Here is a 17846-nt window from a genome sequence, read left to right on the forward strand (position 1 = left end):
AAAGGTCAGGTCTTCAGATCTGTGCTCTGTTTTCTCTGGAGAAGTTCTCCAGCTGCACAGCAATATAGGTGAGAGCAGAAGGAACAAAGCAGTCCTTACACCTTGCAGAAGATACCTGTGAGCACATCGCTGATTCAGCCATAAAAATCTCCAACCTAAATTCTCAGAACAGTTTGTTTTTTTTTTTGTTTCCTTTATCCTGTACCAGTCCTCTGCTCTCCTTTCACAGCAGTGGAGGATCACACTTGATTCTCATCTTTTCCTCTGCTGCTTTATTTCTCATGTGTTGGAGGAGACGAGTGTTCTACCAGTGGCTGACTGCAGGGAGACTTCTCAGGCAGTAAATGTCTGTGAACCTCCCCGGTCCGTGGTCATGCTGTGCTTCTACATGCCTGGGATTGCTTTCCCAAAGAAGCCCCAAATCTCCCAGGTGAAGCAGCACACTGAGCTCCTGAACAAGCCTAGTGGATACCAGGCGCCAGGCACAGGCAACCTCCCCTGTCCCTCACTTGATTTCTTCACACATCAGAGTGACTATTATCAAACAAATTCTCCACAGCCATCACCTCAGAGCCAGTTTGTCTCACTTGGGATTTGGGCAATGCCACAAGTTTGGCATCATCAAAAGAGATTATGTGCTCTGCTGCTCCTTGCTCTGATGTCTGAGTCACCTGTGTGGAAGGAAGATGACCCAAGAGTCAGACATGTTCAGCACCACTTTCCCCTGGATCCCTTTGCTGCTTCCCAGCCTCAGCTCAGGTAATAACATTTAGCTTCACACTACAGCTTCTGCAATTACAACAGCCATGAGACTAACAGGAAACATCAAACTACACACACCAATGATGCAAAAGAAGACAGGAGAGTAATTTAAATATTTCTCTCCACAAATTAAAATAATTTAGCTCCACAAGCAATTGTAGACAGTAAACATTCTGTGATTATCCACTGGAGGAATGCCAACCCAGGGAATCTTGCACAATGGACTCCCTCATCCAAGGAACTCTTCTTGACTGATGGATGAGATATTGAAGAGGATGAGGCTGGGTTCAAACCTAGCACTGGGCCTCCAACAAAACAGCTGCTGTGTCACAGGGCATCATCGAGGTGTTAATAACCCCTGAGTAACCAGGCACCTCCACACACACTGCCAATCCTCCTCCACAGCTCCTTAAAGTCATGACTGACCAGCTTTCCCTCCAGCAAACCTGCTTCATGCCAGCACAGAAATCCCAGAGTACTGTGGGCTGGGGTTTGCATCACAGACCCCTCCAAGAATGGGAAATCAAGGAGCAGAAGGGGCAACAGGGCCCACAGAGTGGATTTGGGAAGAATAAGAGCGTAGGAGAGAAGGATGGGTGAACAATGTGACACAGAGCAGTCCTTATCTGCACAATCTGGGCTTGGAAGAAGGTCATCTTGGGATGCTCAGTGCTGAGGTGCCCTTCCAGCTTGCCCTGGGAGGGGAAGAGCTCACCCATGAAGGTGCTATCTTCTGTGTGAAGTGCTGGCTGGTGACGTGGCTCTGCAGGGCCCCAGGGTGCGGAAGGCCATGAAGCAATACAAGCAGCACAACAGTTGGGAAGCTGTGGGAGAAGCACTGTCTGAGTGTGGCCTGGGACAACCAGCGCCAGCCTGAGAGCACAGGGAGCTGCAATGGCCAGGGCACACAGGGCTGAAACCCAGGAGGAACTGGCATGTGCTAGTATCTCTCTTCCGGCCATCAGTTTATGGCTGCTTGGGTTCATTTGGCTCCCTGCAGCACCTGCATTAAGAAGCCCAGCTGGTTTACCTGCAACTGTAGCTGACCCTGCTCACAGGAATCCTTTCTTCCTGCTCCCTCATACCATCCAGCACTGTTCCTTGCTGGCCTAGCTTGCATCTCCTGATCCAGCTATTCCAAAATCATTACTCAACTCAGCGGTTCTCCACTTTCAGAGAGAGCTTTTTCTAGGTCTTCTTCCTCACTCTCTAGGCTGCTGTTGGCTGCCCCCTCCAATGTTTCCCGATTTGTATTCTCTCCTGCTATCCCATGCTCTGCCGTGGGGACCCACCATCTGTCATAGCCTGGTCTGCCAGTTCACTCTGCCCTTACAGCTTGCAAACTTGCCAAAGCATGGAACTGGATGATTTCTGAAGTCCCTTCCAACCCAAACCATTCTACAATTCTATGATTCAAAGGGTTCTTGACATGGTGTCCCCAAGCCCAGGTTTGTCTCTCATCTTTCTAGTGCTACACTCCCTTTTTCTTTAGTCTCCCACTAGCTGTGTAGACAAACCCAGTGCTTGGGGTTCCATCCATCATCTCCTCATGCTGTTTGTCCTCACCTACACTTAGCTCTCTTCTCTAGTGTAACAATCAAATCCATAACTTGCCATGATTCCAGTAGGTCCAAAAGCTTAACATGTCCCAGCCTCACCCAGTGTTTTTCCATTTCATCCTTACTTTCTGTTTCTTCACACTTTTTCCTTACCATGTCCCTCTTCCTTCACCCTGCTCTTTACATTTCAGACATCACCAAGAGGAACCATCATTGTTCAACAGGCAACCTGAACAGCAGCAAAAGTGACAGACCTGAGTGCCTGCACTTCACTGAACCTGCAGGAGAGCCAGCATGGGGAACAGTTCCATGCATGACTCACACTCACAGAACTTCACATCTGCAAACAAAGTCAAGAACACAAAAACATGCTCTCAGGATCTTTTACAAGAGGTCTTCTGGACCACAGCTCTCTAGTATTTCATCACCACACCTGCACACAGGCATGAGGAGCATCCTCAGTGGAGCAGCCAAGAGCAAGCAAGCTGCAAGATGCTGAGATGAGATGCTGAGCAAGATGCAAGAGCCAGAAGAGACTACTACAGTTCACAAGAATCTACTGTGACTTGCAGGAAAACAGGATGTGCAGCCTTGTGCTATCAGAGTTATAACTGCATTGGTCTCTTATACCACATAACAAGTGATGGGACAAGAGGAAATGGTCACAAATAGCACCAGGGGAGAATCAGGCTCTGTACTCTTCCACATTTTCACAAATGACTTGGAGATAGGACTGGAAGGAATATGAGGCAAGTTCACAGAAGATACAAAACTGGGAAGAGCTGTTGCCTCCCTCAAAGGCAGGGAGGCCCTGCAGAGAGACCTCAACAAAATAGAGGACTGGGCCATCACCAACCGTGTGAAGTTCAACAAGAGAAAGTGCCAGATCCTTTACTGGGGATGGGGCAGCCCTGGGTGTGTGGGTGGACCAGGCAACAAGAGGCTGGAGAGCAGCTGCAGGAAGGGACCTGGTGTCCTGGTCAATGGCCAGCTGGATCTGAGTCAGCAGTGCCCTGGCAGCCAGGAGGGCCACCCGTGTGCTGGGGGACATCAGGGAGAGCATGGCCAGTCAGGCAAGGGAGGGGATTGTCCTGCTGTGCTCTGCAGTGGGGCAGCCTCACCTCGAGTGCTGGAGCAGATTTGGGCACCACAAAGTAAGAAAGATAACTATTAGAGTGTCTCCAAAGGAGGGCCATGGCAATGGTGGAGGGCCTTGAGCAGAAGCTGTGTAAGGAGCTGCTGAGGGCACTTGGTCTGTTCAGCCTGGAGGAGACTGAGGTCAGACCTCATCACATCTACCACTTCCTCATGAATGGAAGAGGAGGGGCAGATACTGATCTCTTCTCTGTGGTGACCAGTGACAGGACTTGAGGGAATGGCCTGAAGCTGTGTCAGGGGAGATTTAGGTTGGATATCAGGAAATAGACTTTTCACCCAGAAAGTAGTTGGGCACTGGAACAGGCTCCCCAAAGAAATGGTTCCAGCACCAAACCTGACAGTGATCAAGAAGCATTTGGAAAATACCCTCGGACGCTCTTGGAGATGGTGCTGTGCAGCGGTAGGAAACTGGACTCAGTGATCCTTGTGGGTCCCTTCCAACTCAGCATATTCTGTGATCAGGGAAAATTTCTTCATGAAAAGCATGGTCTGGCATTGGAACAAACTGCCCAGGGCAATGGTGGAGTTACCATCCCTGGAAGCATTCAAAAACGTGTGGATGTGGCACTTGGGGACAGGGTTTGCTGGTGAACATGGCAGTGTTGGCTTAATGGTTCGACTAGATCCTGGAGAGCTTTTTCAACCTAAATGATTCTGTGATTCTCTCTTTCCAAGTAGTCACTATATCACTTACAATGGGTTCTTACCTGTGTGCTCTGCCTTGATGTGCTTTTGGTGAGCAGCAGTGCTGGTGAAGGTTTTGTCACAGCAGCTGCACCGCAGGGAGGAGAACTTGGAGGAGCAGTGATTCTGAGCTGCAAAGACATCAGAGTGGTGGGTCTTGTTGTGATAACATAGCCCTGACAACTGCTGCAATGACAAGGATCAAATCATGGTTACCATCCAAAGCTGTTGCTTTAAACCGAAAGAAAGCAGGTTTAGATGGGATATTGGGAAGGAATTCTTCACTGGGTTGGTGGTGAGGCCCTGGCACAGGGTGCCCAGAGCACCTGTGACTGCCCCACCCCTGGAAGTGTCCAAGACCAGGCTGGATGAGGCTTGGAGCAACCTGGGCTAGTGGATGGTGTCCCTGCCCGTGGCAGGGAGTGGAACAAGATGAGCTTTAACGTCCTTTTCAACCCAACCCCCTCTGACATTCTATGATTCTGTTGCAGGGACAGAATGACTGCCAGAAGCCATGTGGAAAGCAACAGAACAGGGGAGTTGTGCTCAGCAGGTACAAGACCTGCTTGTCCTCCCACTGGAAAAGTGCTAACACCTCACTCTGTTTCTCCATTGTCCCTGATGAGCTGAATACAGCTGAATCCCTGATCCTTGTCTCATTCACTGCAGATCTCCTTTTGGTGTGAATTCTTGTTCACTTGCAGCAATGTGGAGGTCTGCCACAACATTGTGAGCTGCCCCAGGAAGGGCAAAGAGATTTGGTTCCTCACACACATCCTGCTAAAGCGGCCAGGAACTGGAACAGCTTCGTTATTTTTGGAGACTTTCAAATTTGCCAGTAGCCCTACTTTTCCTTGATGAGCTATGTGGAAAACCAATTAGGGAAGAACTAGTCAGAAAGTGGTTGTGCTCAGTAGGGCAGGAAAAATGAGCTGAGCTGTGTTTCTCACTTATGGAGCACATGTTTCTCACACGTTTCTCTCACTAAGAGCTGAAAGGAGGAAGAGGACAAGATTTCAGACTATTACTTTACTATATTGTCCAAACTTCCATCTAAACACCCCTGCTCCCAGCAACCCTGCCTGAGGCATGAGCAAACTCTCTTCCAGATGTCACATGCCATGGGGAGCCTCTTCTTCTTCTTTTTCTTCTTGGTCATCCCCACCATCCCGTAGACCTCCAGCTGATGCTTCTCCAGCTCATTCTTTGTCGACTTGACCTTGCCACACTCTTTATGCTGGATCTGCTTTCCTCCGGTGACCTGACAGCATTTCATGTGCACCTTCAGGCTGCAGTAGAAGTGAAAGACCTTATCACAGGCTTTGCAATAGGCTTTGCAGACAAAACTCTCCTTGGAAGAAGATTTGTCTTGGGATTCCTTTGCTTCTTTGGCACTGGCACCTCCTGCTTTGTCCTTATCTTTGTCCAGAACTTCAAACTGGGATTCACTGTTCACCTTCCACCTCCTGATTCCAGGTTTCTGCCCTCTTCCCTCAATCAAGAGACCTATGCAATTACTGTTTTGGTGGTGACCAGTAGGGCTGAGTATCTGCCCTTCAGTCTCCCAGCTCCTGAATGCTCCTACATAGTTTTCCCTGCTCAGATGCAGCAGACACACATCAGACATGTTGTCCCATCACAATGGTGACACACAGCTCTGCCCAGAAGTGGTTCTGGCCATGCATGGTTAGAAACATAAAGACTGATCCTTGAATTTCTCCACCACACATGCAAGGGTCTGCATGAGATGCCAAGAACCAGGGCCAGATTCTCCTAAAAGCTTGTTTCTCAAACTCTTGCTTTCAAGCATTTGCCTCCTGCTCAGACGCATGAAGTTACAGCCATGTTTGCAGACCTGAGCCTCAGGTATGACACTGTCAAAATCTGCCACTAAGAGTGGATATCCAGCCCTTAATTACAAGAAATCTCAGAAACACTTCACAAACACAATCCCTTTGAAAAGGAACAGATAATCTTGCTATGACCCTTTTGAGTCCTCTGCTCAGGGCCCTGAGGTATTTTAAACCTCTCATTATGTTCATTTCTTAGAAAGAACAAATGCCTTCCCGAGTCCCTCTAACACCATCACCTCAAAAAGCACAGGCTGGAAAATTCACCCAGGATCTCAATCTACCAAAAAGACCCACAGGAAATCTATGTATGGGAGAAATCAAAATACAAACAGATACATTTGTCTTCTTTATTATAATGAGAACCTGGAACTTTGTCGCCGTGGAAACTGGCAGAGACTTCTCCTTTTGCCACTGTACAGGAAAACTCAGCCTGTGCTTGAAAAACTTCATCTTTGCCTTCCTCACTATGGGAAGAGCTCAGCACAGTGTCCCCTCGCACAGCACCACTGCCCCAGATTTCCAACCAACTAAAGACCAGACGACATATTTCAATGGACTTGGAAACCTGAAGACACCAAGTGGTGATCCATAATCTGCAAACACATCAAGGGAGAACAGCAGACTGGAAAACTGGTTTCCAGTCTGTTCTGTTCTGTCAAAGTCACTTTGACTCGTGACCTCTAATATTTCTTTCCACATCCTTTCAACCACCCCTGTCAGTTTTTCTGACCTAAGTGAAGAATGATTTTTCGATCTACCAGTGAGATGGTAGATGTCTTTTTTTTTTAAACAAGGCCATGTAGAGGAAAAGCCTTTTTTATAGAGCTCTTGACACATTTCTGATATTTGAGAGTAAGACCAATCTTGACAGATATGATCTCCTAAATGACTGTAGAGAGCCCTGAAAAGCAGAAGACTAGGGAGGAGGTTATGGAGTTGGCTGAAAGAGCCAAACCCTGCCCTTGCATACACCAGCTGCCAAGAATGACAGTGCTCTGACTACAGCAGGGTTCAAAGGAGAAGCCAAGAGATTCCATGTTGTACCTCCACCAAAGAAACCAATCCATTACTTGCAGTGCTGAGCATGGTTGGAGATGGATGCAGTTTCTTCCACAGGGATGCTCTGTGCCTTCCAAGTGCTTTGGTTTACCTAACTTAATTACTAGAAAGTTTTGAGGTTTTTTTTGCAGTAGAGATGCAAAAACTGTTGTTTTCCTGTGGATGTGCAAACGGAATGGATCTCCATGCAGCAGATACATTCCCAGAAATGTAAGGTCTCCTCAGTTCCTATTTTATAATAGGAAGCTCACACCTCCCTGACATGAAGCCTGCAGTTATCACTTATATCTCATGCCAAAAGCTGCAAGTTCCATAAAGTCACTTGCAATATGTGGCCCTGGTAAGTGGTGATGTCAGAGCTGAGTAGACTGGCCTGGCCTTGAAATGAAGATATGGAAATTCAGTGCAAAGATCTGTAGGATGCCAGAAAGAAGCTGCTATCTGACAATCCTCCTCTGGACACTTCATCTAGAATAGAAGTTTTTGCCAAGTAAATAACATTTTCCAAGGCTTTTGTTTTTGATGATGCATCTTGCTTGATTTCATCTCAAACTTGGCTTGAAGCCCTGAAAAGCCACTCAGTGGCAGCAGTCTGCTCTCTTTGATATTGCTGCCAGAGAAGCAGCAGCTGCCAGAGCAGTCACACTGACTCCCCAGGCCCCTCTGCAACACACGCCGAGGTGTCCAGGAGTTCACTCAGGCTGCACATTCACAGACACATGAATTGTTGGCTCATCTGCTCCAGAGTCATCAGGGCATCAGCCCTGGCCCATCCCATGGACACACAGAGTCAGGGGGAGTGGGACAAGTGCCTGCAGCATCAGAAGGTGACAGAATCAATGGCAGATAAGAAAGAATCACCCTTTCTCTAGAAATCAAAGCCATGACCAGGTGAAAATGCCAGCTGGATTGGTGGCAGCTCTTGCTACAGCTATAAGAGATAATGTAGATCTGAACTGGGAATGAATATTGGATTTGCAGCGTAGGACCTCTCTCAGGAGACCACTGAGGCAAGGTATGGGAGTGGAGCATGTGCTGTCATCCTCCAAGCCCTACAACTACAGCAGTCATCGTGTGTTGAATATAGGTAAAACCTTATGAAATAAGGGCTTTGTTACCCTTGTAGAATCATGGCTCAGGCCTGCTACTTTGGCTAAGCAGAAGGGGGCTATGGGAAAGTGACTCAGCTGAATTGGAGGTAGAAAAACAAGCACACAATCATTATGTGCTCACATCGTGGTTTATGGTGGTTGGTTGAATTATATTTATTATACTTCAATGGAATGTAACCGATAATGTTCTAACTGCTTAAAAAGGCCTGATTTTTGCAATGAAGCAGCTCTCCTTTGCACTTGCCTGGGGACGGTGCATCATGTTGCTTGTATAATAGAGATTCTTGGTTTCTTCTACCTGTGCCCTGCTCCCAGTCACGCACTCCTACCTTCCACCCCAGCAGCATTTCCTCACTGCTCAAGACCATAGGCAGGCCAACAAGCCCAGGGTTCAGAGGCTGACCTGCCCCCAGCACATGGGGGAGAGGCTTTGCCTGTCCCTGCCACACATGAAACAATGACAAGTGTCAAAGCCATGAGGCTTGTGTTCATTCATAAAGACCAACAGCCTTGACCCAAATTTGCATATGAAGTAATCAAACCTTCTATCCCTAAAAACCCCTGACACATTAACAGCAAACTGCTTTTCCTCTAACTCCCCACCAATCTGATGGCATTTCCACACTGCTTGTCAGCTAAGCAGCTCTGGCATCATGAGAAAATAGGAATGGATTGGGCCTGTACTTGGCTAAAAACCACACTGTGCACATCCTAGAGGACTTTGCAGTCCAAATAATCTTGATAGTCTGGGAAACAGATGAAAATATATGTAAGCAAACAGAATAAGCAAGTCACATTTGCATCCTTTCCAGGAGAATACACACCTGCAATTACCTTCATGACCCTCTGGTATCCTTGTCATTAAAGCACCAAATTCAGTTAAGAATTTTTCTTTCAAATGATGGATGCAAAGTTACAATTGGGCTCAGCTGGAAAGCCTCCCACAGCTCAGGACAGGACTCACATGTGGTTATTGCTCTGCATTTGTTCTGGAGTTAACAAATTGCTATCTGCATGTGTATTGTCCACAACTTTGCCAAACTAGTATAGCAGGTAACATTGTCCTACTGCTGTCAGACCCTCACAGGGAGGCATTTATCTTTAAAGCGCATACAAAGCAAGACTAAATTAAAACTTTCTAAGAAAATTAACTCAGAAAATAGTCTGGGACTACAAACTGCATTGTCATGGTCATCTTTGCACTAGACGAGTGTGCTCTGTCATGACCTTTCCTCCACATATCTAATCTGAATCTGCCTTCTGTCAGCTTAAGGCCATTTGGCCTGGTCTTGTCACTGCTTGCTCCTACAAAAGGTCCCTCCCCAGCCTTCCTGTAGGCCCTCATTTTTATAAAACACCCAATAAAATATCCAGCACACTCTCACTTCAGCAAAGGGGCACTTCCAACTTTGGATGGCTTCCCAACTTAAGCAATGACCCTTGATCTCAGGGCACATTAGGACCTGCCCACCCTTTGAGCCTCAATCATGCCTGCTATGAGAACATCCCATCATACCTCTTTCACTGCTTCTCTGAGCCCTGCCTACCCCAAAGCCAAGCCCTTCAGGTCCCCTCTTTGCTGGATGGCTTGAAGATCAGCTTGCCATGCCGTAGGATGATCTCAAGGCTGTGTTCTCACTGATAGCCACTGAAGGTGAAAATAAAAAGCAAAGGTATTATGAACACAAACCCAAGAAGAACCTGAAGCTGAGCTGTTAACAGAAGTGACTTCTTCATGGCATAGAAAACACCAAGTACCACATTCAAATTTTGGTTGTATTAATTGCAGCACTGACATCCAGCATGAGGTCCTTGCAGACCTCCCTTCTCACTGCTTGTCCTACTTCAGGCAAGAAGATCAGGTTTTCTAAGGTACGTTGCTGAAATAGACAGTGACAACTTGAAAAGGCAAGGCATGGTTCCCCCAAAAGTCAGGATTTCTTCTCTCCCTAGTTATAGAGATTCTAACTTCTGCAGAGAACAGGCATTCCTAGGCACAATTTGCCTCATCTCAGGACAGCCACATGAAAATTGGCTGGATGCACTGGAGATCAGAGGTGCTGGTTTAGCCAGTCAGAACACAGAGGGGATGGGGGAGTTCAGATGGAGGCGCCTGGCTGCAGGTGAACCCCAGCTCTGTGCCCACAGGGCCAGCACACAAAGTCAGGCTCTGCTGCAGACACCACAAAACTGACTACTCCTGTGTAAGAGTTTGACAACAATTTAGAGGTACAAGCACGGTTTAGGTTTTAAAGCAGGAAAACTGAAAGCCAAGGCTATGGGGAGGACAGGATGGTGGCTACATAGAGATCTCCGATGAGCCCTGGGCTCTCAAACTGATGTGCCTCCAGCTAACTGTTACCACAGAATGGTGGCCAGCTCTCAAAGTTTTGCTCATTATAAAATCTGCATGCACAGAGCCACAAGCAAAGCAGCTGTGTTTTCCAAAGTGCTTTTCCAGCTATAACTGTTTCACCAAGGACATGGGTGTTGAGAGCCACTGGAAGAAAAGAGGTTACTGGCCAGGGAGGGATGAGGAGAGAGCAGGAGAAACTCTGGGTTGTTTCTAGATATCCTTCATGAACAGTTTCGGGGATGCAAATTCCTGCACAGTCATCAGCAGCTGCCAAACAGCAGAGACAGACAAGGACTGCTGCTGCAGCACTGCCAACACAAGGCAGGTAAAACCACCACCTCCTACTCACAACCTGCTCCATCACCTTGGAGAGACCCTTAGGGAGGCATTAACAGGGACCCCATCCACCTGCCTCCTGCATCACACTCAGACACAGAATCCCCTAGAAGTATAGAATATTCTGACTTGAAAGGGCATGACTGAGGCTCGCCCAGACCCAGCCTATCCTTGGTCCTACCTGCTGCAGACCTGGCTCACAGTGCAACTGAAGTGGGGACCACTTAGAACCTAAACACATCAGCCATTCCCTCAGCTTGCTGTGAACAAGTATCTCTCCTCAGAGCCCAAATCAGCCACTCTTAGTTGCTAATCTTCAGCTTCATATACATTAGCCTGCCTCACTACCACTACAGAATACTAAGGAATCATTAAACCAAGTCCTGCTGGAAGACTGCCCGAAACCCAGAATGGCAGGTAGTAAATCAAGTCCTTAGGAATTCCAGTATTTCCCCCCAGATGGGGATGAAAACTCTGTATCTGCTTGCACAAGTGTAGGAGCCTGTTCATATCTCTCTCTGCAGGCGCCAGGCTCCATGCAGCAGAGATGTCCTGCAGCAGCACCTGGGTGTCTGTCAGGAGCTCCACAAAGTTCTCTCGGTATTGTCACAACAGTTTGGCCCTATCATCCTCTGGGCTCCATTTACCTGAATTCAATGAACGGAAAAATGAACAGTGCAGCTTGCAGCATCTTCCCAAAGGGCTTCAAAGGTAGGGGAGACAGGAAAGGCCCAGGCACTCAGTCCTCCCTAGGTCACTAATGCTCAGGGCCTTATGCTCAGCACACTTGGATTCACATTCCAGCAGAGGATGAACATGACAAATCAGAACTTCTCCAACGCAGAGACAATACAGAATATCTTCTACCCCTGCATGCAAACAGAAATTTGGGTGCAAAGAAATGCATCTTTGGCACCCAAATGTCACCTGAGTATCAGTCCCAGTATGAGCCCAGAGGAAGAAAATCTCAGTGTTCAGCTGATGAACATGTGGCCTTGTCTGTGAAGGCAACACTGCCAACACCTCAAGATGTTTTCCAGCCTCTTCTGATACCCTGGAATCACAAAGACGCCATTACTGACTCTTAACTAGAGCTTCATTGTAAGAGGTCTGTAAGTCAGTGTTTGATCCACTCCACCAAGAAGGAGCTTGGAAATGCCCTGGTTCATGTCCCTCTCATGCCCTTGTTTGACTATCAAACACACCAACATTTTACACTCAAGTGGTCCAAGGTAATCAAAAACTCAGTGGACTGAGTTGCCCTTGGTGAAAATGTTAAAAGGCACACAAACCAGACTTGCAATTGCAGAGCAGCTGTAGCACCTTCTTCTCCCTCTTACATAAAAAAAAAATGTAACTTTAACCTCATTCCTTTCTCCTGTCTAATTCTAAGCTGGATCTGCTGAGTTTGCCTTGATGAATCGGAAAAATGATGACTCCAGAGTAAAACCCCAACCCTTTAAAGACACCCCAGCATCAGGACATGATAGACTAAGTCAGGAAGAGGAACAGTGTTTATTCAGGGTAATGAAGAGACTTGGGCAAAATCTACTGTGTCTCAAAAGTAATTTAGGATTGTACTTGTCACTTGATAAATAAAACTGGAAATTGGCAAATATATTACTCTGAAAATGATTTTTTCACCATTAGTTACTATGTTGAAGAAGAGGCACAGTTATACTTCAGTGGGAGAAATCAAACCCAAAACCTGTAGTTCTTCCCAGACATACATGCATGATTTTTGTGCTTGTGTCTTTTAATCATTCTGGTTCAGTATCAACAAGAACAATCCATCATTCCCACAGCACTACCTGGAAGAAAAGCAGGAAGCACAGCTGGGGAAAAAAAGGTAAAGTCTCTGGGACCCAGAAAATACACAGTGCCGTGTAAGAAGAGAAAACTCTCTGGGACAGGAAGGAAGCAATAGCAGGCTGGGGAGATATGCAGTGGAAGATTCTCTGAGCTACTGTGAACAGCTCCCTGAAATAAGACTTCTTGGAGATGACAGTCTGATCCCCAGGAAAGCCAAGGGAAATTCACAGATGCAATATTTTCCTTCTGCTCCCATCAGAATGTTTCTGATTTTATGACATAAAATTGAGTTGTTATGAATTCACTCACTGCTCTGCCACCATGCCAAGGTGATCTCGAGAACCAGCACATGCCATGTGCCACAGTGCAGGACCTCCTGTTCCCTATTAGCTGTACAGCATGGGACACCAAAGGTACCACCAGTTAATTCATCAGTTGCCAGCAGACTCAAATCATCCCCTCCCTCTTCATTTTCATCATAAGAAATATCTGGGCTTCTGTTTGTTCAAGCTGCAATTTGAGGAAATTCAGTTCTGTGTAATTAAGTAATGCCCCTCCTTGGAATGGGTATTACCACAAGATAATTAACCATGCTGGGAATCTGGTGTTTTGAGAAAGCAATCGTGCTTAACAAATGACAAAGCCAAGTGCCTGTTGGGAATGTTTGCTACAGAGGAAATTATCAGCGTTATGAGTGCAGTTTTGCTTTCTATTAAATCTTCATTTACATTCCACTGCATGTTAATTTAGTTTTAAATTTTATATGAGTTCAGAGTCTCTTGATTTGAATTGTTCGGGGTGTGCCTAAACCCACATAACCTGGAAGGTTGTCCCACCAGGCAAAAGATGGGGGTTCCTGAATCCTTGAACCATCACAAGCAGGCAGCAAACAATAAAATCCCACCAAAACAAGTAAGAGTGGCCTGGCCATCCAACAGAATGATGTGTAATGGAGACACTAAGTGTAGGATTCCCATCAGCACACTCTGCTCCACACAGGAGCACGAGTTAGTGACCAACATAAGCAGAAATGCTACCTGGATCAAGGAAAGAAGCACAGCCCAAATAAACTTCCCCCTCCCCATCTTCCCCAATCACAAGGAATTCCAAGTAAGACACTGTATTTAACGTCAAGACATCTCCAGCTTAGGGGAAGTTTTAGGTATTTGTTTTCAAAGGCAGTCACTACCACAGAGTAAAGTCACCAATGGAAGTTTAGTTTACTCATACCTTTACCATCAGAGATGTTTGCTTTTGCCACCAAGTTGTCCGGCAGAAGCTGGAGTCCGGGGAAGGATGCTTTCACAGCCTCCAGAAGTTTCCACTTTCAGGGTTTTCTCTTCATCCACCTTCCTGATCAGATTGTCCATGGCTTCCCTCTGAGAGCTGCCTTTACAGCAATCCAAAGCTACCTGTAACAAAGTGTCCTGGGTTGACTATATGATGCTTTTATCCCCAATCGTCTCATTTTGTTTATGCTGAATAATAAGTTTTGTACCTTTAAGACTTATTGCAGAGAGCGAAGAGGGGAGAGAAGAAGCGCGCAGTTTGTTTTCAGACGCTGCTCTCACTCCTCCACATTCAAATTATTAAGCCCTGTCCTGCAGTGACTTTATGATGCTTGTACCCCCATTTGTCTGTATAGCCCAGAAATAAGTTTGCACCTTTAAGACTGGTTCTGAGAGCGAAGTGGGGAGAGAAGGAGCACACAATTTAAGACACTGCACTCACTCCTCCACATTCCTGCTCCTGGACTGTGTTGTCTGCGGATGGACAGACAACAGGACAGAGCTCTCCTCTTGTTTTTAGTTAGTTTAACTAGCTGAGGCAAAGAAGTTCCCTGGACTGTGGTTTTTTTTCCCTTTTCTTTGGACCTCTTGAAACCTGCTCTGGCCTGAACACCCAGGGGAGCACCGGCAGCTGCACCTGTGGCCCACGGGGCCGGGCCTGGCCTGCGACATTTCCAGCACCGGAGGGACTGATCAGAGACTGAGTGAGCTGAGCTGCAACCCGGGAATGGGGTTTTTCTCAGTTTGTCATCTCTTTTGGAGCGGCAAGGGGTTTTATTTTTTTATATTGTTTAGGTTTTATTGTTTATTAAACAGTTTTTTTCCACTTTTCTCCAAGGAGGTATTTTCTCCCGGACCGGTTGGGGGGAGGGGCCGATTGAATTTACTTTCCTACCGGAGCCCCTTCGGGGATTCTCTCCCAAATTTGCTCTAAACCAGGACACAAAGAAACAGCCACAAAACTGACAACTTTCTACAACCTCCTGGATCTGAACAGAGATCAGAAAAACAGCAACAGTACCACAATACTGCACTAGATCCCTACCCACTGCTTACACAATTTAACTGAAAGGGGTTATAGGGTGGCAGTTACAAGAACACCCAAACATGGCCGAGGTGTAACAGATATGTCACCTTGAAAACAAACCTGGTGGGCTCTTCCACCAAGTCCAGCTCTTGGAAGTCGCTGACGAGCAAAAACACTACTTTTTAAAAAAAAACAAAAGTAGACTTAAAGAGAGTGTTCAAAGCAACATTTCAGCTAATATTTTTAGTGAATACTTTTTAAAACTGTCAGTCTTGTTTCGCTTGTCTCCGCAATTTTTCTGCTTGCCATCAAAAAATTGATGGCCAGAAGAAAATACTCTTACTATTTAAATAAGCAGCTAGCTATTAACTGAATTATTATTTCTGTGACAAGGCCACGTGAAACATCTCTTATGTGAGATGCAACTGCGGTAGTTTGGAAAAGCTCTATGATGCCAGTAAAATACCTCTAAGGCTCCTACAAGGGAGAGGCACTAGGCAAATACAAGTGACCTTTCCACCAGCAATGTGCTCCTGAGCAGAACCTTTGCAGGGAACCAGCCCAGTTCCCTGATGTCAATAAGCACTACAGAGTCCTATCAATTAAATTATAAAATTACTAATGTCTGTCCTAAAACATTTTTGCTCCCTTTCCCCTGGTTGGTAAGATCTTCCACAGCCTCATTCCCCTGCTGATTTTTCTAATTTTCAGCTGAAATTTATTCATGGCCAGTGTATGTCTGTTTGTTTATGTGCCAATACTATCTTTTAGTTTTAAAAGCCTTTTAAACTCTCTGAGGTGTTTACCCTACCCTTCCTCTTTGATTTCATTATAAGAGCATGATCATATTCCCTCTCAGCCTTCATTCCCCTTGTCTAAATATGGCAGGTCCTCAGGTCCTCTTATAAAACAGCTTCTATACTCCCCTGGACTTCCCACTGCATATCTCTCAAGTTCCCGTATGAATTCCCCTTTTTTGAACCAGACTGGAAGAGTAATTTTGGATGAGGTCTTTACTCTTAGTTCTCATTACCGCACCCAATGCCCACCCTTCACTTCATACTGCCACATCAGTCAGTTCTCAGTACTCAGTTCTCCTGCCATGGAACTGGAGAACTGAATTAATGGAATATAGAATCATAGAATCATTTAGGCTGGAAAAGCCCTCTAGGATCATCAAGATCACCCATCAACTAGCACCACCACCATGTTCACCACTAACCCATGTCCTCAAGTACCACATCCACGTATCTTTTAAACCTCTCCAGGGATGGCGACTCCACCATCCCTGCCTTGGGCAGCCTATGCCATTGCTTAATAACCTTCACAGTGGAGAAATTTTTCCTAATATCCAATGCAAACCTCTCCTGACACAACTTGAGGCTATTTCATCTTATCCTGTTACTTGTTACACAGGAGAAAAAACCAACTCACACCTGGCTTGGACCTCCTTTCAGGGAGTTATAAAGAGTGAGAAGGTCCCTCCTGAGCCTCCTTTTCTCCAGGCTGCGCTGCCCCAGGTCACTCAGCCACTCCTTGTGCTCCTTCTCTGGACACTTCAGCTCTACAGTGACTTTTTTGTTATAAGGGGCTCAAAACTGAACACAGTTCATTCTTCTCTCTCTTGCAGATCCTCCTCTGTGTGGACAAAAGATTTTGATTGTGCTCATCATCAAGATTTGCTGAACATGCATTGGTATTTTTGTGTCCATAACATTTAATGTTAATATTAAGCAATTAATAATATTAATTAATATTAAGTAATTACCAAGAATCCCACTAGTGACCGTGCTACAAGTTGTGAGTCCTGCCTTCAGCACAACCTGTGGTTGTCTCCCAAAGAAATGCATCCTTTTTAGTATCACTGTTTCTCCTAGTTTAATAACTTCCTTACATGAAATTCAAATGCTTTGCTCTAGATCTAGACCAAGGCAGGAAAAAACCCCCATTTTTATCCCATGAAATAAAGAACCCAGGTCAAGCAGGAGCAATTTAGTTAACACCTGAGAGGGACCAATCTGATTTTTATTTATGCCGCAACATATATTATGTTCTTATAGGGGCTGTACATGTGCTAGTAACCCTGTCCCCAGGAAGGCTTCGCCTGTGTTGAAGATTGCATGCAAGATGTTTTCCATTACCATCTGTATGGCTGATTACCTTGTCAAGTGAGCAGTTTGCCTTATCTCTCTCTTTGAATGACCACATTCACACCTTCCTCGGGAGGGGACCTCCGCTGATAACAGACTATTGAATATCAGTGCATGACTGATAAGAACTGTAACATCCCATTGTGAGATGCTCCGCCCAGAGGGAGGAGCCAAGCACTGCTACCCCATATACTCCAAGATTCTGAAATTGCAGTTTCAGTTTATTTCTCCACGAGATTCCCCAGAGGAACAGCAGCTACCTTTTCCTCCTGGATCTTCAGAGGAAGACTACATCCTTCTCTACAGATTCCCCTTGCTCCAACAGAATCACGCCTGATACTTCAGAGGACTGCAGCCACATTTTCAATCGGACTGCCACCAACACCCGGACCCACAGGGTGTCAGGTTGGGTTCTGACTCTGTCAGTGTTGTTCCAGTGGACTGTATTGTTTATTTTATTCTTTTTATTTCTTCCCTATTAAAGAACTGTTATTGCCTGCTCCCATATCTTTGCCTGAGAGCCCCTTAATTTAAAATTGTAGCAATTCGGAGGGGTGGGGAGGGTTTACATTCTCAATTTCAGGGGAGGCCCCTGCCTTCCTTAGCCGACTCCTGTCTTTCAAAACCAAGACACTATCAAACCAGCCCGAGTTGGCACTGGTGCCAGCTTGGGTCTGGGAGGCATCCTG

General features: G+C 46.2%; 1 protein-coding gene across 1 annotated transcript in view; it reads right to left on the reverse strand.

The window, feature by feature from the left end:
• Window positions 1-505: 505 nt before the first annotated feature.
• Window positions 506-17846, reverse strand: part of ZBTB40 (zinc finger and BTB domain containing 40) — a gene marked incomplete at its 5' end in the record, with an annotated part of 38116 nt that continues 20775 nt past the window's right edge. The window contains 17 exon segments of the mRNA XM_031062935.1: window positions 506-536; window positions 538-671; window positions 1380-1495; window positions 1498-1542; window positions 1545-1586; window positions 2576-2596; window positions 2599-2661; window positions 4187-4349; window positions 5241-5271; window positions 5273-5669; window positions 6582-6609; window positions 9704-9780; window positions 9783-9814; window positions 10707-10884; window positions 11353-11526; window positions 13922-14013; window positions 14015-14103. Coding sequence (XP_030918795.1) covers window positions 506-536; window positions 538-671; window positions 1380-1495; window positions 1498-1542; window positions 1545-1586; window positions 2576-2596; window positions 2599-2661; window positions 4187-4349; window positions 5241-5271; window positions 5273-5669; window positions 6582-6609; window positions 9704-9780; window positions 9783-9814; window positions 10707-10884; window positions 11353-11526; window positions 13922-14013; window positions 14015-14103 — 1713 coding nt within the window.

This window comes from Geospiza fortis, unplaced genomic scaffold, assembly GCF_000277835.1.
Source record: "Geospiza fortis unplaced genomic scaffold, GeoFor_1.0 scaffold353, whole genome shotgun sequence".
NCBI classification, from domain to species: Eukaryota; Metazoa; Chordata; class Aves; order Passeriformes; family Thraupidae; genus Geospiza; species Geospiza fortis.